Genomic DNA, 26,906 nt, shown 5'->3' with positions numbered 1-26,906 from the left:
GCCTCAGTCCACTCCTTGTGAAGCTCTCCCACACATTTGAATGGCCTTTTCCTGACAATCCTCTCCAGGCTATGGTCATCCCTGCTGCTTGTGCACATTTTTCTTCCACACTTTTCCCTTCCACTTAACTTTCTATTAATGTGCTTTGATACAGCACTTTGAGAACATCCAACTTCTTTTGCAATTACCTTTTGAGGCTTTCCCTCCTTGTGGAGGGAGTCAATGATGGTTTTCTGCACAACTGTCAGGTCAGCAGTCTTCCCCATGATTGTGAATTCAACTGAACCAGACTGAGAGACCATTTAAAGGCTCAGGAACCCTTTGCAGGTGTTTAGCTGATTAGAGTGTGACACTTTGACCCTACAATACTGAACCTTTTCACAATATTCTAATTTTCTGAGATCCTGAATTTGGGGTTTTCATAAGCTGTAAGCCATAATCATCAAAATTATATCAAATAAAGGCTTGAAATATCTTACTTTGCTTGTAATGAGTCTATATAATATATTAGTTTCACCTTTTAAGTTGAATTACTGAAATTAATGAACTTCTGCACGATATTCTAATTTTTCGAGTTTCACCTGTATATGTATTAGTGGGGGATCGAAAATGGTTTGAGTTCCAGGGCTGAGAAAGAATGTTATAAGTAACATAATTTGCCCGTAGACACACAGACACACGCTTGAAGAATGACACTTTATTATATTATTAAGAACAGATGACAGAAAAGCCGTCTATGCGCATGTATGTTTGTTCGGATGCTTGCAGTCTCGCGGAACACATGCATGTAACAGGTTCTCATTATTTCTTTGTTCCTGTCTTCTGAATTTTGATGTTGCTAGAATAGTGTCGTCTATGAGAGCTGTAGATGTCCTCAGACATCTCAGCTCAGGAGGAGTTTTGAGTTCAGTTTGCTTTATTTCCACAGAGCAGTTTATTGTGTACTCAACTCTGCAGCCTATACATCTGTGATTAAACATAAAATAATACAAAAATACATTCACCTCGAACCATGATTTATATTTCAGTGATTATTATCATAATTATATTTTTACATTTATAATTGCTTTTATGTCTTCTTTTATGTAAGTTTCCTACTGCATGTTTAGATGGATGTGTATATATGTATATATATATATATATATATATATATATATATATATATATATATATATATATATATATATTATTGTTTTGATCACTTAATTATTTTAATTGTTTTTTTTTGTTTCGCTTTGGAGTGCAATTTGAATTTAGAAATGTATTTGATTGAAGTTTTTCATTTTTGTAAATTAGTTTAATTTTCAATGTAAAATAACTAAAGCAAGAATATTCACCGATCCCGTCGATGTAATTGGATATTGCGATATATATATATATATATATATATATATATATATATATATATATATATATATATACACACACACAAACACACAGTATATACACTCACCTAAAGGATTATTAGGAACACCATACTAATACTGTGTTTGACCCCTTTCAGCCTTCAGAACTGCCTTAATTCTACTTGGCATTGATTCAACAAGGTGCTGAAAGCATTCTTTAGAAATGTTGGCCCATATTGATAGGATAGCATCTTGCAGTTGATAGAGATTTGTGGGATGCACATCCAGGGCACGAAGCTCCCGTTCCACCACATCCCAAAGATGCTCTATTGGGTTGAGATCTGGTGACTGTGGGGGCTATTTTAGTACAGTGAACTCATTGTCATGTTCAAGAAACCAATTTGAAATGATTCGAGCTTTGTGACATGGTGCGTTATCCTGCTGGAAGTAGCCATCAGAGGATGGGTACATGGTGGCCATAAAGGGATGGACATGGTCAGAAACGATGCTAAGGTAGGCCGTGGCATTTAAACGATGCCCAATTGGCACTAAGGGGCCTAAAGTGTGCCAAGAAAACATCCCCCACACCATTACACCACCACCACCAGCCCGCACAGTGGTAACAAGGCATGATGGATCCATGTTCTCATTCTGTTTACGCCAAATTCTGACTCTACCATCTGAATGTCTCAACAGAAATCGAGACTCGTCAGACCGGGCAACATTTTTCCAGTCTTCAACTGTCCAATTTTGGTGAGCTCTTGCAAATTGTAGCCTCTTTTTCCTATTTGTAGTGGAGATGAGTGGTACCCGGTGGAGTCTTCTGCTGTTGTAGCCCATCCGCCTCAGGGTTGTGCGTGTTGTGGCTTCACAAATGCTTTGCTGCATACCTCGGTTGTAACGAGTGGTTATTTCAGGCAAAGTTGCTCTTCTATCAGCTTGAATCAGTCGGCCCATTCTCCTCTGACCTCTAGCATCAACAAGGCATTTTCGCCCACAGGACTGCAGCATACTGGATGTTTTTCCCTTTTCACACCATTCTTTGTAAACCCTAGAAATGGTTGTGCGTGAAAATCCCAGTAACTGAGCAGATTGTGAAATACTCAGACCGGCCCGTCTGGCACCAACAACCATGCCACGCTCAAAATTGCTTAAATCACCTTTCTTTCCCATTCTGACATTCAGTTTGGATTTCAGGAGATTGTCTTGACCAGGACCACACCCCTAAATGCATTGAAGCAACTGCCATGTGATTGGTTGATTAGATAATTGCATTAATGAGAAATTGAACAGGTGTTCTTAACAATCCTTTAGGTGAGTGTATATCATGAAGGAGGGAACAAAATATAATTTATTCACAGTAGAGAATGCACAGATCAAGCAGGTTGTTTGCCAGAGAGATGTTGACAACTGTTCAAAAAGAACAACACACATTTTAATTGCACTTACATTTTTGGCAGTTTCATTTGAATTGTTAGTTAAAATAAGTTAAAAGTTTGAAATCAAGGTGTCTTGCTTTATTGTGTAGGCTTAACACTAACCCTGCTTAACAAAAATTACCCCATAATACCACCTCGCATCCAATCAGCGGTAATACCAGTGTTCGTCTGTTTCCTGCAGAGTATTTTTTTTTTCTACGACCAACCGACCAGTCAAAACTTGGTCGACCAAGACATCTCTCATCGATTAACGTTTGGTCGACTACTGGGGGCAGCCCTAGGAAAACCCCATGGTTCTTGTTGAAGGTTTGCAGAATCTCCTATCCTGGAAAAAGTCTCCACCTTTAAACATCCTGCAAAATATTTTTTGGGCTTCTTATTTTAAAGCATTTTATATACCCCAAAGAAAGATGGTGGTTTGACATACAGTCTTGCCATCCAACTTTGTATTTGATTTGCACAAGTATTTTGTGTAATTTTTTTATTTGTTTTGCTTTTCTCCTTTTACCCCTATTTGTACATCTCAGTCATCAGACAGCATGGGCAATTAGTTATCAAAGTCTTAACAGTCAGATTTGAACCATGATTGCATTTTGTGAACAGAAATGAGAAAGTCTGTCATTAAAAATCAAGCACAAGGAAAACCAATAATTTTTTACAGACTTTAGAAGAAGACCATCTTTTGCACATTTGATCAGTTGACTTTTGATTCAAAATTTTATCTGACATTGATCACAGATTTTATTATTTTATGTCTTCAAGTCTGAGGCACAACTAAGCCAGCACTTTTTAGATATACACAACTCACTCACACACTCATGTTCTTCATTTGTAATCAGAGTTGATGGAGCAGACATGGTCAGATGGAGCACACAGGGTCAGATATGCTACAGCATTACTGGAGTAAATGGGACACAGCTGCGAGTGGTAGAGCAGGATAGTGTCAGCTGAGCAGAACACTGACCTCCTGGTCAGAAGCCCTCTTCACTGGCCAGCAAGCTACCATCACTCTACAGTGGCCTGAGTGCATTTTTCTGTCTTCCCATTATATACATATTCCCTCTGCTACATCAGAACACTCCAATCCCAAATACAAGATACTCATATGCGTTATGTGCGAAATAAGATGATATACATATTTTTAGGCCTAATAAATGTTAATTTTGTACAGCAGTAATACATTAACAGTTAATTTTTAATTTGTGGAAGCTCATTGTTTGTGAAAACACTTAAGATTAAATTGCAGTATTGCAACTATTGCAGTGTGCTCTCTCAGTAGTAGTTAATTAAATTCAAGTATGCATTTGTGAACCTTTTTGGTGACCTATATTATGCTTTCTTTCTCCATAATTATCTTTAAGCAGTCTTGTTTGATTGTTAGAAAAAGCACTTAATCTTCCCAGAATGTGCTTGTGCTACTTTCATTATGTGATGTAGCTTAAATATCACAGAATTTTGTATAAACATTTTTATATATTAAGAACTTTTTCTATTAAAAAATAGGTAAAAGGTCTCATCTGTTTGAACTTGAATGTACTTGTTAAAAATAGCTTGTCAGACTCCATTATTGAAGATAATGATTTGTGTAGATAGGATGTGTTATGAATTTTTAGCCTCTTTTTTGATGAGAGTATGAGAAATGTAATTATTTTCTCTGTAGGTGATTGAGGCCCTGTAGCTCTGTCTAGATATTCTCAGTAATGGAAGTTTAGTTGAATGTGAGAGCCCTTTTCTCATGTGTCCCTTTGATGACTGTAATTTAGCTGCAGGTCTTTGACCTGAACCTTGTAAAGATGTCATATCAGTGCATGGTGTATATTCTCATCATTCATTAAACCTTTATGCTCCAGCTTTCTCTCTATCCTGTTCTCATTTTGAGAGAACAAAAATGTTGACCTTGCTTCTGATCTCTTCCCAGTACCAGTTAGCTTTTAAATCCTAACTAGTCGAATTGTCGCTGACGTCCACTCATAGCCATTGTTTTAACAGTGCTTTTTACTTTTTAGCTTGTTTATTACATTTACCCAAAACTTATGCAAAGACAAAATTGCAGAACCAATTAAAAACATTTAAGACTTTTCAGAAAAGTAACCGTTAGAGCAGAGGATGTTTTTCGGTAAACTACAGAGACAGTAGACAAATCCTCATAAAACTACAGTGGAGTCTGGATGCTCCTATCGAGAAAACTTTTACATCATCCATGCATAGCCATCATGCCCAATCTGCTGGGCATAAAAATTACTGTAATTGTTACCTACACTAAATGTAAACCATCACAACTGATTTATCATATTGACAACATCAGCTCATTAATGCGTAATTAGGAATGGGCCAGTTGTTGGAGTATATTGGTGTGCTTGTATGTAGTATTGTGTTCTTTGCTGAAGGAAAATATTGACATATCTCTCTTTCTCTCCAGCAGTTCTTCTCTTGTCCTCTAGCTTGTTGGTTGAGATTAAATCTACAGTCCTGTGTACTTTCTTTTGTTCTATATATAGACCAAAACAGAAGATCAGAGTCAAGACATTTCCAAGGCCTGTGATGCTTTAGTTCTTGAAATCAATGCTGTTTTTGATTTGGATGAAGGTGATATTGCTTGATTGCCGAGTGCTATTTTTACATTTGCTGGAAAGGCAGCACTCACTGGCTTTAATTTAAATCTGGAGAATTGTTATCAGGACTAATTAAGTTCTCAGTTCTAGTTCTTCTGCAATCCAAAGCCCATACTTGATAGAGAAAGGCAGGTGTAGGAGTCTGTGATCAAGGTATATATAAGAATGATTTTTGTTGCCCTTCTCTCCCCCTTGTTTTTTACATTTGTTTTAATGTGCATCAAAGTTTTCTCATAAATGCAAACTCATTGGGATCCATTGTTTTGAGAGGATTATTGTTACTAGGAAACCCCAAATTAAATTCAGACTATCATTGCAGGGCTGATTGTAGCACTATGGTGTGTTTTATGTCTCTGTAAATTATCAGCAGCTGAAGGGCTTTTGTGATGGCTGTAGAACTGCAGCTTTGAGATAACAGTGCATGCAAATTTACACATAGACGTGCATCAAGCCATTGATGCAAAAATGCAACATTGAGTCTATAAATATTCATTTTTCTGATAATAAAGTAGTTTTTTTTTTTTTTACATAAAATGCCTCAACACATTTAATATGCTGACGGCTGTAAAGGAAATGAAATAGACTATCTCTATCTTGTTGCGGGCCTTTAGTGCAAAATGCTAGCAGCAGTTGCTTTATTAAGTTATTGCTGCAATAACATGTCTACATTTAATAAAAAGAAGAGCACAGCCATTTACTGACACATCTTTGGTAGCCAATATCAGGAATATAGTGGTGCCCAGGAAAGCAGTTTTGCATTGAGATGAGCCACTATAATTAAAGCTGTGTAGTGTACTGTAAGCCTGCATAATGCATGATTTGGCAAAATCATGCTAGTGTTTATGCTTAATTTTGCATATTTTATTTCAATACTTTGATTTTGTAGTTTGGAAATCAGAATTGAAAGACAGTTTTGAAAAATTGTTTCTAGGGTTTCACACATTTGAAGCCTTATAAAGATTGTTTGTCTGCACCAGCTCCTGGCGTACTGTTATGAGCTGTTGATCGTATTGGAATTTGGATTTGCAGCTCTGCTCATCTGCTTGCTCTGTAGTTTATGCACAGATAGTGATGACTTTCTTTTTAGAAGAATAACATATTTCTATATTAAAATTCTATAGTATAATTAATGATGCTAGTGTTTACGACTAAGACCAAACTAAGTAAACTAAGTCCTTTTTATTTTGGGTGTGTAGCCTGAATTAGTGTTTTGGGCTAGGAACCGAAATTATTTTGGTTCAAATCGCTGGCCATCGCCAATGTACCTTTGAGCAAGGGGTTTAATTCCAGCTTGCTCAGTGAACATTGTCCCTGTATTAAGCTTTTAGAACTCCTTGGTATTAAGTGTTCTTGGTATTAAGTTAAATCATCTGTTAAATTACAATATAATAAAATTAATGCTTAAAGTGGCTTCCACATGAACTTGTCAAGTGCTGCTTTGCCCTCCACATGACGAGCATTGCAGAAAGCATCACGGAAGAGCGATTTTACAAGTTTGTCCAGCACGAAAGGGAGAAGTGTGCACAGTAAACGTGTATTTGGACTTCAATTTTAAAGAGAAAAAATGTCCTGGCAGTTGTTTTGATTGCAGATAATAATTAGAAGACTCATTTGCATTATGGTCTTTAGATGTTCTTCTTGGTGGACTTATATTAGTTAAATAACTGCAGTCTCTGGATGCTTGCAAACAGTGAGCTAAGTATTTAATAAAAAGGAATTGAGACATTTAATATCTCTTCATCAATTTTGACAGCTTTTTAATATTTCATGTTGCTTTGTACTCTGAAAGACATCGAAAGAACGTGTGAAAATCACTACGGTGTTAGACCTGTCATTGCAAAGACATACTTCGCATATTGCCCTGTAATCATTAGCTGTCCCTTCGAAAGGTCACCGGGAATGGGGTCAAGTTTGAAATTGTTTGAACCTTGAGGGCCACATTACAAGGCTTGACTGAAGTGCACAGTGGCAAAAAGTCAATGCATTCTATAGAGCTCAGTGTATTAAGCAAAGCTAATGTGAGTCATGTGGATCCTGTTTAACTTGGGTGTATGTGTCTAGTATATGTGTTTGTCAGAAGAAGCACATGCAATAATGCTCCCAAATGAGCAATAAGACAATCCAGAAAAGCCAAATGTTCTTTTAGAATGAGAAGGTGGGCAGTAGTGCTTGTCTCTTACTCTATACCAACCTACATAAACTTTCAGCCACTTTTGGACTCACTTTTCAGTCTCATCTGTCTAACTGGTGCGGTGCAGGTTTGGTGTCAAATGAGATTTAAGTTGTAACATTGTGGAGAAGTGCTGTTGTTTTGGTTACTGAGGGTAGTTTAGGGTGTTGAATGTGGGATCAAATGTTGAACTGCACTCTTGAGATAAACTCCAAATGTGATATAGCTTAACATCCATAATGTCTGACAGATAGATTACTGAACTTAAATTTCTTTGTTCCTTTCTGTAATGTTTGTGTGTTGTGATATTAATAGCCACTTTAACTGACATCAAGTGTCTTTTGACTGTCTGTCATTTATGAGCATGTTTATCACAGTGAAATACTTTCTCCTATCTAAAGGGGCAGTCATACTATACTTGGTGCTCCATTCATTCCAATTCAAATGTATCAGAACGCAGGAGACTGTAAACGAAAGCTCATGTGAAGTGAAATTGCGTGCTATGCTAGGTATAGGATGTTCAAGTTCGGTGAATGACGAGAGGACGTGTGACCAATAGAAGATCAAAAAGTTCTACTCTGTCCTCTTGACTCAATACAATGAATACATATTTCAGAGCTGTGTTTCTTGTTGCAGGATAGTGGGTTGACAATATTTTGTAACAATTTTAATATAAGATTATTTATTATTTGTGATGAATTATTTACTTACACAAGAAGCTCTTCCACGTGACATAATATCCTGGTCTGTTGTGTTGTCTAGAAATAATGTGCGTGTTCAAAGCCAAGTGTGACCAACCCATTATTCTCCTCTGGAAATCTCTTGTTTGAGGATGAGAGAAACGTGTTTGTGTGTTCATGAGTGTTTTGGAAGCAGTACTTGTTGTCCTTGAAACTGGGTTATTCTGGATAGTTGTTTTCCATAGATTTGTTAATCCACTCTTTCTTTAAAGCTTTTTCTCATCCCTTTCTTCCATACTTGCTTATCCAGGCTCTCATGAGAGGTGTATGTAGCTCACCCCTCTATAGCCTCAGACAAGCTATTCTGCAGAAGTCATGCCCAGGAAATCCCTGTCACTAATTTCTTGTGTTTGTTGAATGCTTGATGAATTTGTGCTATAGTTTCAGACAGAGAGAGTGGCCTTGCTGATGACCGAGAGTGTAATCAGAGTGAGCAATTCAGGACCGTGCCAGTCCAGGCCAGTTGCTCATTGGCAGGGCCAGTGGAAAAGATCCAGTGTAAATATGTCTGTAAAGGGCTGATTTATTTCAGCTGTCCAGATGCTCTCTGTCCTTAGCAGCTAGAGTCCTGAGTGCTCCATTTATCATTCAGCGTTTGCAACAAACCGTTCTCTCCTAAATAGACCATTCCTACACCCATGTGTCTCCAGAAATAGAATAAAATGCACATTTGCTTGCATGCCAATGGGCAGGATTTCCCTCAGAGCATAAACGGAATAGCCGTCACTTTACCCTGGCAAATCCATTACTCATTTTCAATCGGGAGCTCTGTCTGCTAAAGCCGTGAGCCACTTATCCATCTTCAGCAGTGTGGGCCGACTCTCCCGTTACACAACTTGCCCCCCTGACCCTCTGCTTTATCGCTGTATGTGCCATAATGGAGGAGCATTCATTTAAACTTCATTACAGCTGGATACAGGTTAGATTATTTTAAAGGGCACCTATTATGCCCCTTTCCACAAGATATAATTTAAATCTTTGGTGTCCCCAGAATGTGTCTGTGACGTTTCAGCTCAAAATACTCTACAGATCATTTATTATACCATGTTGAAAATGCCAATTTTTGGGTTGGAATAAAACAAGCTGTTTTTGTGTGTGTGTCTTTAAATGCAAATGGCGGAGTTTTGACATCTCTGTTTCAGATAACTAGACATCATAAGCAGTATGACTGACAGTGATAATAGTGGTGTTCTGGCCTATATGTTTGAACTGGAGTCAGACACTGATGAGGGAGAGACTCCTTCATAAGTAACAACTTTGAGAATGAACCAGGAAGTTTACGAATGGTTATTTGTTAAATGTATTTATTTGTTGTAGAGTTATTTCAGCAGTTTTACAACAATGGATGAGCAACACACACACACACACACACACACAGCAAATACTGTTACAATGTTCGCTATGCGCTATAACAAAACAACACACACAAACAAGCATGTCCGTTGGCAGTGTCCGTCAACAGTCGTGGGCAGGGATTGTACGTCACTTTGTACAGAATCTGCAAGCGGCTTGTTCTGAGACAGTGCTTATGATTAATGGGGATAAAAAAAAAAAAAGGACTGAGTGGATTTTTATCATTATAGGGTGGTTGTGTACACACACTGCCAACACACGTTTATGTTCAAACACAATGTTAAAGTGAATTTAGCATAATAGGTCCCCTTTATTTTAGGTTTCTTGTTTGTTTTGCTCTTTTTTATGTCCTGATTGTGAATAAACATGTTTAGCTATTTGTATTTCCTGGGCCGTGATGGAAGCATTTAGAGTTGTGATATACAGTTTTAAAATTTTTTTTTTAAAAGAGCTGTGTAATTTCTATCATCAGGATGGTCATGGAAATGTCATTGAATTTTGAAATGGATGTTCTCAACTCTGGAAAGTCATGTTCAGAAGTAATATAATCTTAAAGGAATAGTTCCATCAAAAATTATAATTCTCTCATCATTTGATGAGATTACTATTGAGGTGAACGACAGTATTCCTTTTAAAATGTCATAGTAAAGTCATGGAATTTTCTATAGTGAATATATATATATATTTATTTATTTATTTATTTATTTTTATTGTTAGCTTTAACATATTTAATGAGCTAGAAATTTCCCTTTGTGAGTGCAAATTCTTTCCAGCAAGTCAGTCCACTGTCGGCCATCTTTGGAATGCTACTTCCATCATGCCAATGCAGCCCTGGTATCTATCTACTTGAATGGAGAAAGATCGTCAAGATTACGATCAAAGAACATATTTCAAGTCGGCAATAAAACCTGACAATACTGGTATCATAAATTGCGATTCTTTAACTCATATTACACATTTTTTCCGGCTTGTATAGCTAATGTGCATACACATTCTAGAATTGATTGACAGGTGATGACTGTATCTAAAAGATGATTGGCTTTGTTAACTGTAAGGCGTGACTTCCTTTCTACATCCATTTACCATTGGGTACTGGGAGCTCTTTGGTTAAGCATTCCAATTTCTCCCATTAATTTGAATAGAAGTGACCCATCTCTGCTAAATAATCTCTGGTGCAATTTCAATGAAATTTTTTTGAAAATCTTCATCCAGTAATCATGAACAAATAGAAAAGTCAATGAAATAAAATGGTTAAAAGGTGTGGGAACCCTATATCAGGTACACTTGTACATGATTATAGACCTACACATTCAAAACAACAAATGACATTATTTGTTTCTGTATCAAGTACTAATTCCCCCTCCTCTCCCCTCCCTGATTCTGTTGGCCTTCGATTAATAAGTTTGTGTGTGTGTGTGTGTGGTGATGGATGGATGTGTTTGGTAGAAGTGTGTCTGTGAGTTAAATGCATGTCCTGCAGGGCAGCAGCCTCATCACAGCACTAAATTACTGCCCTGTTTAATTTACACACCCCTACTTAAATCTCCCTTTCTCTCCTGTCAGATATTCTTGACCTGCCTATTTGAACATGCACACAGAGACACAAATATACACATTTAAACAACATTATTAAAACAAATACATTTTTGTAAATGTGCATAATGACTTTGAGTCACCTGCCAGAACTCACCTGGTCTTGTTTAGCTTCTGCCCTTGTATTTTATTATTGAGCCTCACGCACGCTCTCTAGCGAAATGACAAACACTTTAATCTCACACTCACTTTCTAAATCACAAACAGTCCTAATTACACCTCCCACACACACGCACCTGACGCTTTATTCAGAGACCTCTGCACAATGACAGACGTTGATGCATAAGACCAGAGCAGCACATTATTGTTATGTTTTTCCTCTAATGATTTTATTAGGTTACTTCATCTAAACATTGTTTTGACTTACCTGCCTCAGCTCACATACATTGTTGTTGTAATAGGGCTGTGTCGACATAGTGTTTGTGTTCTGAATATTACTGCCATTCTGTTTGTTGAGAAATGGCTTCATTGGGATGCAAATTGCCATGGAAACAGTAAAGGATTATGCTATGTGCATAACAGAATATCTTAATACATTTTGCAGTTGCCGCGTCTTCCAGAGCAGAAACATCATTCTCTATTGGTCTCCTTCTTAGCAGAATGGTTGTACTACATGTGTTTAATGTGTGTGAGAGGTTTATGTGGCCGCTCTGTATTTCATTCATTTGGCCGACTGTTAGTCTTTAAATCACTTTTATTGTGGCTCAACTCAGCTATTCTGCAACTTCTGGTAATTTAACAAAATTATTGTTACATAGAGTACTCAATCTGTTTCTGTGCACATTGAATTTTGGATGTAAAAAGGAAAACTGGCAGATGCAGCAGTTGACATTGCTATCAGTTCTTGGCCAATATTATAATCATACTTGTTTATTATTTTATTTTATAAAACCATTTTTAACACTATGTGATGCATATTGCATGCCACCTTCTGTTTTATGTTTATATATTTATCTGTTATTTTTTATAATTTTTAATCAAATTAATCACATGATATGCCGATTAATTCATCGGAATTAATCTCATATATAATTGCTGAGAAAGCCCCTCAGAAAACAACAATTAAAAATGTAGTTGAATATGAATATAAAAAGTTATTTATTTATATTTAAACATATATAAAGATACTATATATTATAAATATAATTCAGATAATTAAAATGCATAATATTTTTGTGGCAGATGAGTAAAGCATTGATAAGACAATACATAAAGTGTCTTTAGAATACAATATATTGTTTATTTAGCATAATATTGAACGAAAGCATATCAAGGCAAGTCTAGTCAATTTTATTTGTATAGCGCCTTTCACAACACACATCGTTTCAAAGCAGCTTTACAGAATATCAGCATTAACAGACGATAAAACTGTAATGTCTATAAAGTCGATGAATCATCATTGTGCAATTTAGATAAAATACGATTCTTAATCTTGTTTAAAAATAATTAAATAATAATTGTATTATAACCCCAGTGAGCAAGCTGTAGGCGACTGTGGCAAGGAACACAAAACTCCATAGGATGGAGTCATTGGCCTACGGTCCACAGCAATACATTTTTCCATTGAATTTGTCAATCTGTCCAACGTAAATTTATTATGAGAGCTTTTGTAAGGTCAATGTACACAGGTCAGATGGATGCTTTTGGAACAACTAGTTTGAAACTTAGAAAACCACGTCTCGATATCCCTGTATTCAGAATTGCACTTTTTGGAGTTTTGGAATTTCACTTAATCCCTTTCTTACTTCAAGCTTGAATTACTCCAAAAGTAGGAATATTCCTTTTTTTGCTCCGGGAACATGCTTTATTGCGTAAATGTTTTTAATGTGTTTTTTTTTTAATTAATCACACTGAATTAACATGTCAAATCGAAAGCCCTAATACGTATATATGATACTGTATGTCTGTTGTATGTATATTTTTTATTTGGTAGCACTTTACAATGAAGTTCTATGCAGTTACATTAATTAATGCGTTGGGGATCCTTATCCATTAAAAATGTATGAATCTTGGCTGCTAAAAATATTTAGGGCTGTGCCGCTACAATCGTATATCTAAATATTGCAATACTTTACTCATGATATTGTAAAGATACTTCAGATCCCTGTATTGATATTGTTATTAATCTTTTTATGTATTCACATCATGTCCTACAATTCAGTAATGAAAAAGTAGGTCGCCTAAATAAACAAAAACTCTGAGATGCCATTTCTCAGTGCGGTCAGAGAAACCGCTTCTGTGATGCACGAGAGAGATTGAAACTGAACCTGCATGATTCACTTTTCTCCCTTGGACACGCTGAATATCTTTCAAATGTTTGTCACAGTTTCAATCTCAATGCAATTATGATATTATGATATTGTGATGTATTGCGATATATTGAATCTAGCCCTACTAATATTAATGTATACAATGTATATTATTAGTAACAATTGTGTTAGCTAATGTTAGTGTATACAACCTTATTATAAAGTTTAACCATTTTTCATTTATCACTCTAAAACTTGTGATGATTTTGACTTTTGTGTCTCAATTCTGTTTCAGCTTCTGTAAACGTTTTGGTGCCCAACTGTAAGATCTATAATGACGCTAGCTGTGACATCTCAGCAGACGGACAGCTGCTGGCTGTATTTATTCCAAGCAGTCAGAGGGGTTTCCCTGATGAGGGGATCTTGGCTGTGTACTCCCTCGCTCCACACAACTTAGGAGAGATGCTCTATACCAAGAGATTTGGTGAGTGACACTGAGACAGGAACTGCTCACCCACATAAGTGCTGTGTCGACATGTTAGTTTGCAAACATTACTCACCTCCCCATTTCAGATAGGGTTTAATACACTGATTGAGCCATCAGAGCTAAATCATTTTAAACTTGAGGTTAATTAAATCAAATGCATAGGGACATGGCTGTTCACATTGTGCTCTCTCACTTTCCCTCTAATTGGCTGAACAGACAACAGTGATGCAATTATTTTAGAGACAGCTTTAATTAGAAAGTCCCCATTTAAAAGCCAAATGAAGGCAGAGCTGAGACCAGGCTGCTAATGGAAACCAATGATGAGGATGTATGAGCCTTGCTTGCTTTAGATTAAAGTGATTTGAAATGCTGTTGTCTCTCTCGCTGGGCTGGTCAACGTTATTGGCTGTGTAGGTCTCAGGGAAATCTCATTCATCCTATCCACTAACTGTAGATTAATGAGAGCAATCAACCAAAATTCTTCAATACTAAACTGCACAAATGCATTTCCATTTGCTGCTTACATCGTTCCTGCATAAGCCATGCATTTTTTTAATTAAATGGCTGTGAAATTCAATTAGGTGTTAGGATGAAAAACGCTATTTGCTGTAATTATATCCTGAGCAGGTCTAGGTGTGAACTTGGCTAATTTCATGCTTTAACAGATTGGTATGCCTGAAATCCTCAGTTGTAACATTTGCAGCAATTAATAACTGAGAAAATGAACACTTATCTTAAAGAGAATACAAAATACATTTTCAGTATTTCTTTATTTTTTTCTCTCTTTTTGGGGGTCTTATATGCAGCAGCCAAATTAATTCAATGCATTATTGTCAGACCTAAAGCTTCACAGATTTCTGCAGAACTGGACCATCCGTAATTAAAATTCTACTCCTGCCCCACCTCTTGCCTGTTTGCTTATTAAATATTTTGGCTAATTTGATTATGATTTCATCTATCAATGAGAATGTAGGTCTCTCAGTACATTTGACCATGTTAAAATGAATTCCACAGAATTAGTAAAAAATTTTAAATGTTAAAGGAATAGTTCACCCAAAAATGAAAATTCTCTCATTATCCTGATGCCATCCCTTATGTGAATGTCTTTCTTCAGCAGAACACAAATTAAGATTTTTTGTAAAATGTTGAAGCTCTGTAGGTCCTTATAATGAAAGTAAATGGATTCCATCAGGCTACTTGCTATTTGATGGTCCAAAAGGCATATTTAGGCAGCATAAATGTAATCCACATGACTCCAGACAATTAATGAATGTCTTCTGAAGTAAATCAGTAGGTTGGTGTAAGAAATAAATCGATAATTAAAATGTTCTTAACTTTAAAAGGGTCATGAAATGCTCTTTTTTATAGTTTCATTATCTTCCCTGAGATCCACTGATAATGTTAGTAAAGTTTTTTTTTTTCTCACCAAAACAAACATAATTTTGTAATATATGATAATTTTCCACCCTGTCTCTGACCATCTTTCTGAAAAGCTTGATTTTTGCCTCAGCTCCTCCTTTAAACTTTAATGTAAACACCCTTTGTTATGATTGGCTAACAGCATGCAGCCCCTCAAATTCAGCCATTTTTGAAACCCAACTGTTAACACTCACACCCTGTCTACACCGGATGCTAAAATCAATGATGCAATGATGATGGAAGCATTCGTTGCGGCACGTCATGCCAACAGTAAACAAACAGGTGTCCTGTTCCCTTTAGCACTGGTGCTACTACTGCAACCAACACAAAGGAACATTTCAGAAAGTTTGTGTTGACGCGCCGGTGTAGACAGACTCAAGCTGTTGCATTGCATCGTGTCAATGGATGCGCCCAGTGTACACAGTGTGTCAGCATCATAAAACAATCATATTAATGGATGGAACTGTTTACTTACATTTTTGATTGGGTCCAATAGTGTTTTTAACTGCATCATATCCTTCAGTGACAATTCCTTGGTATAGACATGTTTTATGGCTGCTCCACAAGACGCACACATCCAGTTTATTATGCTGCTCTGAGGTGCACATCGCCAGAAACAAATCAAAACTGTCAAAGATGTCCATCTAGTGCGTTTATATACACTAACAATTCAAATTAGCGCTGATAGGTGAACGAACAGTTTGTTGAGCAGTTTAAGCAACAAAACAACAGGAGCCACAGCAGCTTATGAAACACATCTCTTCAGAGTTGAAACTTGACATTGCATCTTTTAAAGCATGCCAGAGAGATCACAACAGTCAAAGACATCTGTGTAGTACATGTCTGTATAAAACAATAATTCAAAATAGTCCAGATGGGTCCACTTTCATGTTCAGGAGTAGTTAGGCCACAGACAGTGGACCTTTTGTCCTTCTCTCTGTCTCTGTTTCATGAGCCAATTGAGCACCAGTGCGTGGAGCCATGAGTGCGATGATTTAAAAATAGGCTTTGATTTTGTTGTCTGTAGAGGTCATTTTATATTAATGAGTAACCCAAGCGATGTAGGGAAGTCGCTGAAGTAGAGAATGGGGCGTTTTGGCAGCTTGGTTTCAATAAATGCTTTTATTGGATTGGGGATTACATTTACATTTATGCATTTGGCAGACGCTTTTATCCAAAGCGACTTACAGTGCACTTATTACAGGGACAATCCCCCCAGAGCAACCTGGAGTTAAGTGCCTTGCTCAAGGGCCCAACAGTGACATCTTGGTGGTGCTGGGGCTTGATCTCCTGACCTTCTGGTCAGTAACCCTGAGCCTCAACCACTGAGCCACCACTGCCCCACTGGATTAAGTTTTGAGTTCTGGAATTTACAGTATGTTTTTATAATTGAATGACCTCTTATATGTCAAAATATCAAGAAATATGTGATTCCTCATGATGTGACCCTAAAAATCATTGCTTACACCCAGCCCTGTATTTCTGTTTGAAATGAACTAACTCTTGCATGACATTAGTTCTTCTATTTTATACAAAGCGCACGCTTCCGAATTCTCACCATGCTAAATTATACCCCAGTCCTTTTTGAGTTATTGTTGAGTGTAATAATTTTGTAGTTTGGCTTAGGCAGAAGCTTTGAATTTTAATCAATGTTTCTGTTTAGCTCTGGTCTGAAAGTGTAAGATAGCCATACCTTTTTGTCTCTGTTTGCCATGTTGCAGATGGGACTAACTGCAGTGTGTGGTAATTGTGTGTTTGTCATAGGTCCGAATGCTATCTCTGTCAGCTTGTCTCCGATGGGTCGGTACGTGATGGTGGGTCTGGCGTCTCGCCGTATCCTGCTGCACCAGATCAGTGATCACATGTTGGCACAGGTCTTTAGACTGCAGCAGCCCCATGTTGGAGAGACATCCATGAGGGTGAGTCACAGCTGACCTCACATGATCTCTCAACACTGCAGCAGCTCACAATACTATTATATAAAAAAATGCATAACCATACCTTATGCATAACCAAAAGAAAAAAAACAACTTAAAATCTCCATACCTCCTTAAAACAAAAACTATGCCCCTGAAAATTAATACACATTCATCTCTTTTTAAATTCATTTTCATTAAATGTCAGAAACATGGCATGGTAGGTATATATTTAGAAAACCGTTGTGCTCACAAGGATGTGTGTTTGAATCTGGTGAGCGTTATGCCCATTCCTCCTCTCTCTTCTTCTACTTTCCTGTCATTGCTTCACAATATATAGGCAAAATCCTTCCACATCATCTAAACATAATGACATATTTTAGATATTTTAACATTTTCAAAATAAACAAAATCATACAAATATACTTTATCTTTTCATTTAAATAATGCTATCCATTGTTAGCTTATCATATTCGCAAATCGCAAACATCACGTTTGATACCCCAACTTAGTTTATATTCAGGAATTACTACCACTGACTATAAAGAAATAAACTCCATCCAAACTTCCATCATCAATTTAAACAATACTATGCAAATTTGTACGCCTCTGAATCCACCCATACTACACCCAAAAATAGCTTTTTTTTTTTGATAAATTAGATTTACCCACTGTAGAAAAGACTCTTGTGTGATTTTTTTTTTTGGATGAGGATTTTCAAATTGAAGAACTAGTTGATGCGATTGCTTCCTTGAAAACTGGCAAGGCCCCAGGTCCTGACGGTTTCCGTTTTTTTAGAGAGCCTCCAAAATTCTAAATTACACCCAACATTCTATCAGGTTACTTTCTCATTAATTCTCAAGAAAGATCACCCACCCCCCCCGACTGCAGTTCTTATCATCCCATATCGCTTTTAAATTGTGAGTACAAGATATTAGCTAATATATTATCTATTTGGCTTGAAAAAAACTTTGCATTAGAGTAATAAAAAAAAACACAAGAACCATTTCTTTCATTTTAGCAATTGTTATAAGAAAGTTTGATTATTTAGAAATTTGGTTATTTCTGGTGGTCTGCCCTATGTATATCAGCTCTCAGAACTCTCTACAGCAGAGGGGGAGCCTGGGGTTTAGAAACGCCTTTGAGTAGGAGCCTGACCTAGATACGCTCTCTTAGAGAGAGAGAAAGTGGGAAAAACAGTATATTTGTGTGAAGCGAAGGGCATAAATGGAAATATCTGCATGGTTGATGTTCATGGTAGGATTCTGAACATGGATTAATTTGAGAGCAATAGAGCAGAAGAGCTTCATTTTTATCCTTGTTCAGTCTCCAATCATACCACAACACCAAATCTCTCTCTGAGGATGCTGTAAAAGGTGTGTGGTGAGCCAAAGTCTGTGTTTTCATTGGCTTTTGCTGTGAATTCATAAATGCTTTCCCTTAACATCTCTGTGTTTCATGCTGAACCTGGTATAATATATAAAAATACTGTTTTCTCCTAATTAGGCCATTCACCTCGGTGGGGTTCTTACAATAATGTCTTTGTTTTAATTAGAAACCGTTATGGTCTTGAAGGTTATTGTTAGTGTCTTCAAGAGTAGTACTGAAAATATGAGCTTAAACCCACACTTGCATTCAGTTTCTTTTAATAACACTCTCAGGCATCCATCTCAGCTCAAATTGTTATTGTATATCAATACCATACTTGATGTAATGAAATGGGCAATGTGCTGGTGTTCTGTCTTATCTGAGATAATGAGAAATCTTTGAGCTCCACAGGTCTGTCTCCTCACTGTTGGCCTTTTATTCAACATTGTGTAAAAAAATGAATACTTTTTTTTTTTTTTTTGCAGTACTGCTTAAATTTGCATTTTAGTTTTCTCACAGCATTCTATGTAAGATTGTGGCCATGTCTACAGTTAAATATTTTGAGGTTCAATTTCCTAACATCATCGCTTTGTATGTGGAACTAGAAAGTGTTTTTGAAAGTCTACATTTTCAACGTGTTTCTGTGTGGATAAGTCGTGTAAACGCAAACTCAAAGCGAAAACGTATTAGTGTGGATGTGCATATCTTCCCCTTGTCCTCTGATTAAAAATTATTGTAGAAGGCACACATACACTGCTAACAGAACCATTTGAATTATGAATTTTGAATTCAAAATCAAGAATTGAATCGTTTTAATGAAATATAAGCTCAGGTTTTGCATGCTGCTGTGTGTTGCTACAAATATAGTTTTATTTTTTATGAACTTTTTATTTAAAACTCCTAAAGATTAGAAATGAATGCCAGTGCCTTGTTTCCTTTGACTTATGTTAAGAGGGATAGTTCACCCAATAATAAAAATGTTCATAATTTGCTTAACTTTCGGTTGTTGCAAACCCATATAAATAACTTACTTCCTTGGAACACAATGTTACCCTCAGTTACCATACACTTTCACTGCATCTTTTACAATAAAAGTAAATGATGACTCAGGCTGACATTCTGCTAAGCATCTCCTTTTGTGTTCCACTGGAATTTAAAAAAAAAATGAGGCTGACTAATTAATGTGAAACTTTTCATTTTTGGGTGAACTATACCTTTAATGCCACAGGAGGAGAAAAGAAATGTGTATTTGTGGGGTTTTTTTTATTTAAAGAGAGTTATGTGTGTTCTTTCCATCTGCTCGGTACCGTGGCTCCAGTAGATACTGTATTTCAGCTCCACTCTTACAACACAGGAGAGAGATGACAATAAATCGACTTTAAAATGTTGTTTCTAATAATGTTTAATGCAAATTTTCTTAATGGGGAATCATGTGAAACTTTCAAATACATGACAGGTGGATGTAAAATGCATATTATCTCCACGTACATTTGCCATAGCAACGCCCCCACAGGGCGCCTGATTTGAGCTGTAGCCATAGCAACGGCACTTTTGGCACCATGGTTAGAGATTCGTTATCTGCGTTTTCCACTTTTATGTGCTTTTGTGTTTGTTTATATTGACATTTCTCGCTCACATTATGTTTATTCATTAGTTTGTATAATTTTATATTTTGTAACTTTAATGTGTTCTGTTTTTTTCTCATGCCTATGTTTATCAGAATTGATCTTTTTGTTTGTTTAAAGTCATATTTTCTAATATGGTAGGTGTCTGTTCGTTAATGTGTCTACTTATTATCAGGATTAATTATACACCGGAGAGTGAGCGAGAAAAAACATTAACAAAGGTTAGCCCAAGGCACTTTCTCTAGCTTTGCTGTAAACAATCTTTTGTACAAACAAAGCTTTTAATGAACACTAATTTTAATGTATTCTGCCAGTGTTCCCAAATAGTCCAATTTGGCTTGCAGTTTCAAGTTTAGGCTTAGTTAAAAGGGAAATTTGTAATTAATGTCTGTTTTATGAGCTGTGGAATATTCAGGAACTTAAATGATGAGATGAATGAGTTGCCTAAAAAAACACTTGAAGAACTGTCTGTTGTTGAAAATGAATAGGACTGGAGCTGAATGGAGAATCAGACTCGTAATGTGAATATGAAATTTTGTTTTTTTTAAACACTATACATTATTCTTCAGAACACTTTATACACATTCAGCATGATACATTTAAGACATCCTAATTTTTTAGCCCAAAACATCCCTACAATCTGTTAATCCAAGATGCACACTCACACACAGAGAGCTCTTAAGTGTTCAGGTGCTGGCGCAAATATAAACAGTGCACAATCAATCAAGCACACTCTTTTCCCTTAAAGATGCTGTTTGCAGCATTTATCCTTGTTCTGAATTTCCACTGTCTTGCATAAAGAGAGAAAGAAAAAGAGCTTGCCTGTTGATTCCTCATCTGCAGATGATTGAGACTTCTTTTTCTCTCCCTGGCAGACATGAACTTGTCCTATTTTCTGTATTGTTTTTATTTTATTTTATTTTCAAGAGCCAGTGGAGTGTAAGTAGTATGACAGGGCTGACAGACAGGGATGGGGGAATGGATTGAAAAGAAAGAAAGAGTCGTTTGGAGAAAGGCATTTGACTTTTCACAGTTTATGCACTTCTCAGTTATGCTAGCAGTACTGTTACCTGTGACACAGTCTGCTGTCTACACTGCGGAGAGGTGGATGGGATCTGCTGGTGATTGACACTTTGAGTGAAACTACAGAGAGGGATGTTGCATGTAAACATGGTTTTGGTGTGTTCTTGTATGTTTTTCAGAGGGTGTTTGATGTAGTATATCCAATGGCCTCAGACCAGCGGAGGCACGTCAGTATCAATTCTGCTCGTTGGCTGCCAGAACCAGGGCTTGGACTTGCTTATGGAACCAACAAAGGAGATTTGATCATCTGCAGACCTGTGTGAGTCACCTGTACATCTCTGTATAACACTCTCATTCCTCTATCTGTTTTCACAGGTTGTAGAAATCACTTTATTTAATATTTGTGCATATTGTTTATATTGAAAAAACATAAGTGCTGACAGAAGGGTTTGTTTAAGAATCGTTTAAGAAACCCAGCTGGACAAGAAAATCCATATATGGATTAAAAAAATAGGACTAACTATGATGATAAAAAAGTTGAAAGTATTAATGGTGTGCATGTGAGCCATAAATTGTGTAGGCTTATATGCCTACAGGCATGTGCATTAACATAGGGTTGTTTTGGGTGTTCTGAATTTTTTTGTCAGATGTTTTTTTTTTTTTCAGCTGCTGTGCCCATCTGCTTTTGTTTTCTGGTTGAGACTGCACTGTTTTGTGTTTATGTATTAGTCACAGATTTTCCTTATCCTAAATACCTTCTTGGTTTTTGTCAGTTTTCACCAGTTTAAAAAAAACGTTTTTCTACAAGTGTTTGGTGTTTAGAAGACACTAATTAATTCACTTCAAGGATCAGTTTCCTCCACTGCATTGGGTTGTATAATTTGCAGCTTGGTTTTTGAAAGTTTTTATTCCGCAGGTTTGACATAATATCATCAAGGTTACCAGGGTTGAGAAAGATCCACAACCCTGATAGTGCGACCTCCGGAGATCGCCCGCCGGAGTTCGCTTGTATGCATGGCATGCGACATATACCGGCGCACCAACATATACCGGACTTTGTGTCATTTCCCTAAGTGAAAATGTCCAAATTGGGCCCAATTAGCCATTTTCCCTCCCCGGTGTCATGTGACTCATTAGTGTTACAAGGTCTCAGGTGTGAATTGGGAGCAGGTGTGTTAAATTTGGTGTCATCACTCTCACACTCCCTCATACTGGTCACTGGAAGTTCAACATGGCACCTCATGGCAAAGAACTCTTTGAGGATCTGAAAAAAAGCTATAAGAAGATTGCCAAGACCCTGACACTGAGCTGTAGCACGGTGGCCAAGACCATTCAGCGGTTTAACAGGACAGGTTCCACTCAGAACAGAACCAAAGAAGTTGAGTGCACGTGCTCAGCGTCATATCCAGAGGTTGTCTTTGGGAAATAGACGTATGAGTGCTGTCTGCATTGCTGCAGAGGTTGAAGGGGTGGGGGGGTCAGCCTGTCAGTGCTCAGACCATATGCCGCACACTGCATCAAATTGGTCTGCATGGCTGCCGTCCCAGAAGGAAGCCTCTTCTAAAGATGATGCACAAGAAAGCCCGCAAACAGTTTGCTGAAGACAAGCAGACCACAGGACATGGATTACTGGAACCATGTCCTGTGGTCTGATGAGACCAAGATAAACTTATTTGGTTCAGATGGTGTCAAGTATGTGTGGCGGAAAACAGGTGAGGAGTACAAAGACAAATGTGTCTTGCCTACAGTCAAGCATGGTCCACCAGCTCAGTGATGTCATCATGGAAGAGCAGTGCTGGGAAATAATGGTGGCCACACAAAATATTGACATTTTGGGCCCAATTTTGAAATTTCACTTAGGGGTGTACTCACTTTTGTTGCCAGCAGTTTAGACATTAATGGCTGTGTGGTTTAGTGGACAGCAAATGTACACTGTTATACAAGCTGTACACTTACTACTTTACATTGTAGCAAAGTGTCATTTCTTCAGTGTTGTCACATGAAAAGATATAATGAAATATTTACAAAAATGTGAGGGGTGTACTCACTTGTGAGATACTGTATTGGGAAAACATTGTTTTCTCACGATGTTCAGGAAGATAATACCCCATCCCCCCTTCTACAAATACCGTGGTCCTTTTTATGAACACCAGGATGAAGGATAACACCCTGCATTGCTTCCATAAAATAAACATAATTTAAACTATAAATGAGAATCCGGAGCCAAGAGTGGAAATACGTTTTCCACCTCGCTCCTCAAAAGAACTGGAGTGTTTTCTTGAGATCTGTAATATCCCCATATACAGAGGTCAGGTATGAGAGCATTCCATGGAGGATTGTTGTGCTGTGAAGCTGTGGCTCTACTCTCTATTAGGCTCTTATTTGGTACTTGATGTCAGTATACTTTTAAGTATTTGTTATTTTGTCCACCTGTGGTACATACCAGCATTTATGTGGATCCTTTAAAATTAAAATTTCTCTTGCAGAAGTTTGGAATGTCTGCTTTACCTCTGAGTCTTAAAGTAGCCAGGACAACAAACAGGCTTCTGTCTGTCAGTATCCGTAGCGCTTTTACTCAACAGCTTTTGATGAACGGAATCGATCCTACCGAAATGGTAATTAGCATCCAGTGGATCAAGAAATCAACCTGCTCTCATGCTGGGAACACCCGCTCATTGTGATGTGTTGAAAAAGATACATTTAAAGTGCACAAATATTGATTCTGTTCAAGAATACAATGAGCAGTGGGCCTTCACAACTCTGCATGCAATGTGCATCAATGCATAACACCTGTTTAAAGCAGGGTACCCAGCATTTAATTTTTTTAGGAATGTAGAGGAGTGTAAAACAGTTAAAGGATGGGCAAGGAGGAGGTGAGAACCGGCTTGTCAACATAAATAATAATTTAATAAGAAACTTAAAACACAACATAAACACACATGCGGACATACATGCCCGAACAATCATCACCGGCCGCCTTTATCCCTCGCGCGCCTCATCAGGCCGATTGGGGACCGGGCGCGCGATATTCCGACCCGGCCCCGCCCCCCTCCGCTCCACATTCCTCCCGGCGTTATCTCAGGCCGGGGTGCCACCGGCATGACTTACACCCCCCCGTCCCTGGGGCGGGGTGTATCTTGCGTGGTCATCCCCGCCTTCCTCGCCCTGGGAGGAGACAGAAGGGAACAAACAACAACAAAATAGGCAAGGGAAAAGGCCAACACGGTGCGAAAGGGAGAGAGAGAGGAGAGAGAGAAAAAGCTCACTCACCAGTTCTCTGATGTACCGTCGCGTGGTCCTCGAACACTCAGCGGACGACAGCCGCTCCAACCCCGGGCGAACCGGAGTGCAACCTTCGACCCCCAGCGGGCAGAACGCGCCTCCGTTTTCCTGGCAGCAAATGGGGACACTCCTCCGCCCCTGGCAGCGGCCGTACCGCTCCGGGCGGTCGGAGAGTTTCTTCCCTCCTCCCCTCGCGGACGGCGGTCTCCCTCGACCCCTCCGCGTCTCTGGGGACGGCAGGGCCCTCCTCCGCCCCCGGCAGTGGCTCCCTCGCTCCAGGCAGTCGGGGTATCCCGTCCCCACTTGCCCCGCGGACGACGGCCGTTCCCCGTATCCGGGCGGTCGGGCTACTCCGTCACCCGGCAGATGGCAGCGGCGCTCCCCAGGGTGGATGTCAGCATCGAGGACTCTGCGACGGGCATCCCTCCTCCCTCCCGGCTTTCGGCACCAATGTAAAACAGTTAAAGGATGGGCAAGGAGGAGGCGAGAACCGGCTTGTCAACATAAATAATATTTTAATGTAAACTTAAACCAAAAGCACAAACATAGACACACATGACGGACATGTCCGTAATTCTCTCTCTCTCGAACCATCGTCACCGGCCGCCTTTATCCCTCGCGCGCCTCATCAGGCCGATTGGGGACCGGGCGCGCGATATTCCGACCCGGCCCCGCCCCCCTCCGCTCCACAAGGAGTTATTTTAAATGTACTACAAGCAGGTAGTAATAGGAATCGTTAAGATGCTTTGCTTTCCTTTATTAAAACTCCTACAGAAACGACAGGCAAACTGACAGAGTAGAATAGTAGAAGGGAAAAGGGGGCAAGAAGTAGAGTTGGACAGGCCCATTGGGATGTAGCAGATCTCTGGTAGCCCTGGAGTTGAGACGGGTGTGCTGGATGGTTGGATGAAATTGATGTCAGCTTCAGCAACCACGGGACTGTCAGAGCTATGCTAATGAGCCACGTATATACATTGTAGGAGTCCATGGGGAGCGAAGTGAGTTTCTTTTAGCTAGGCAAATGAGCAGTCAACGGACAACAGCTCTAACACAGCTGAGAAGGGAGAGGTTTTTAATTTTGTTTGGTGTTGCTTAAGCTCAGTACCTTGTTCTCATACTGTATTTCTTAAAGTTAGAGTGCTCCATATTTAAAATGCCACACAACACATTATTAACCGTTCAGAGAAGATGTAGGGTTTCCCAAAGTCAGAGAAGAATAATTAATGTAAGAAGCTTTTTTGGTTGCTAGCTTTATTTCTGAAACATAAAATAACAAAAATGTACCTTGTAAATCGTTCATGGGATGTTTTTTTTTTTTCTCAAAAAAACAAGGTTGAGAGCAGTTTACTTGCATGTTTTTAGTGAGAGCTTTCTTAATTTAATCTCTTTGTGATTAATTAATACTGGAGGATTCCACCTCAATTTAAATCTTTTTACTACTTTGTCTCTGCAGAATTAAAAAGAAGATATTTTGATGTTAGATATGGCATTGCCCTTGAGCCTTACCTACATTACAGACACTTCTCACTTTCTTTTTCTTTGTCTCCCTGTGTGTGTGTGTGTGACTTTGAGTGCAGTGATGTGTTTTCAGATGGCGGCAGCACTTCTGAACGCTCTGAGACAATGTTCACCATCAATAATCGTGGAGGGTTTAGCACCAGTAGCAGCAGGGGTATAGAGAGGGCAGGGTGAGTATGGACACATTTTATTGAGAGCACCAATTAGTTGTGCCGTGTTTTAGTTGTTATAATTTGAAAACCAGCAACCTTGTTCACGTGGTTTGTTTTTAAGTCTTAAAGGAATAGTTCACCCAAAAATGAAAATATTCTCTCATGATTTACTCATCCTCATGCCATCCCAGATGCCTATGTCTTTCTTTCTTCTGCAGAACACAAACAGAGATTTTTAGAAGAACATTTCAGCTCTGTTGGTCCATACAACACAAGTGAATGGGCACCAGAATTTTGAAGCTCCTAAGGCACTTGAAGTCAGCATAAAACATAAGACTCCAGTGGTTAAATCCATGTCTTCAGAAGCAACATGAAAAGTGTGGGTTAGAAACAGATCAATATTTAAGTCCTTTTTTACTATCAATCTCCACTTTTACTTTCACATTCTTATTTTATTTTTGGTGATTCACATTGTAAGGAAATACAGTTATACCCAGTAAAGAGACTAGTATGTAAAATGATGAGACATAGTCACATTTTTTCATTTCATTCAATAGAGAGAGAGTTTTATGGAATGATATTCCGGACATTATTCAAAAGGAATTGCAAATTGT

General features: G+C 38.2%; 1 protein-coding gene across 1 annotated transcript in view; it reads left to right on the top strand.

The window, feature by feature from the left end:
- The window catches only part of LOC127647377 (activating molecule in BECN1-regulated autophagy protein 1A-like), a 95,874-nt gene that overhangs the window by 46,602 nt on the left and 22,366 nt on the right, over window positions 1-26,906 (top strand). The window contains exons 12-15 of the mRNA XM_052131581.1: window positions 13,798-13,986; window positions 17,173-17,327; window positions 21,520-21,659; window positions 26,200-26,310. Coding sequence (XP_051987541.1) covers window positions 13,798-13,986; window positions 17,173-17,327; window positions 21,520-21,659; window positions 26,200-26,310 — 595 coding nt within the window. The remainder of the gene's footprint in view (window positions 1-13,797; window positions 13,987-17,172; window positions 17,328-21,519; window positions 21,660-26,199; window positions 26,311-26,906) is intronic.

The sequence above is a fragment of the Xyrauchen texanus genome, chromosome 1 (genome assembly GCF_025860055.1).
Source record: "Xyrauchen texanus isolate HMW12.3.18 chromosome 1, RBS_HiC_50CHRs, whole genome shotgun sequence".
NCBI classification, from domain to species: Eukaryota; Metazoa; Chordata; class Actinopteri; order Cypriniformes; family Catostomidae; genus Xyrauchen; species Xyrauchen texanus.
Note: the sequence above shows the minus strand (reverse complement) of the source record. Positions and strands in the feature narration are given on the sequence as shown.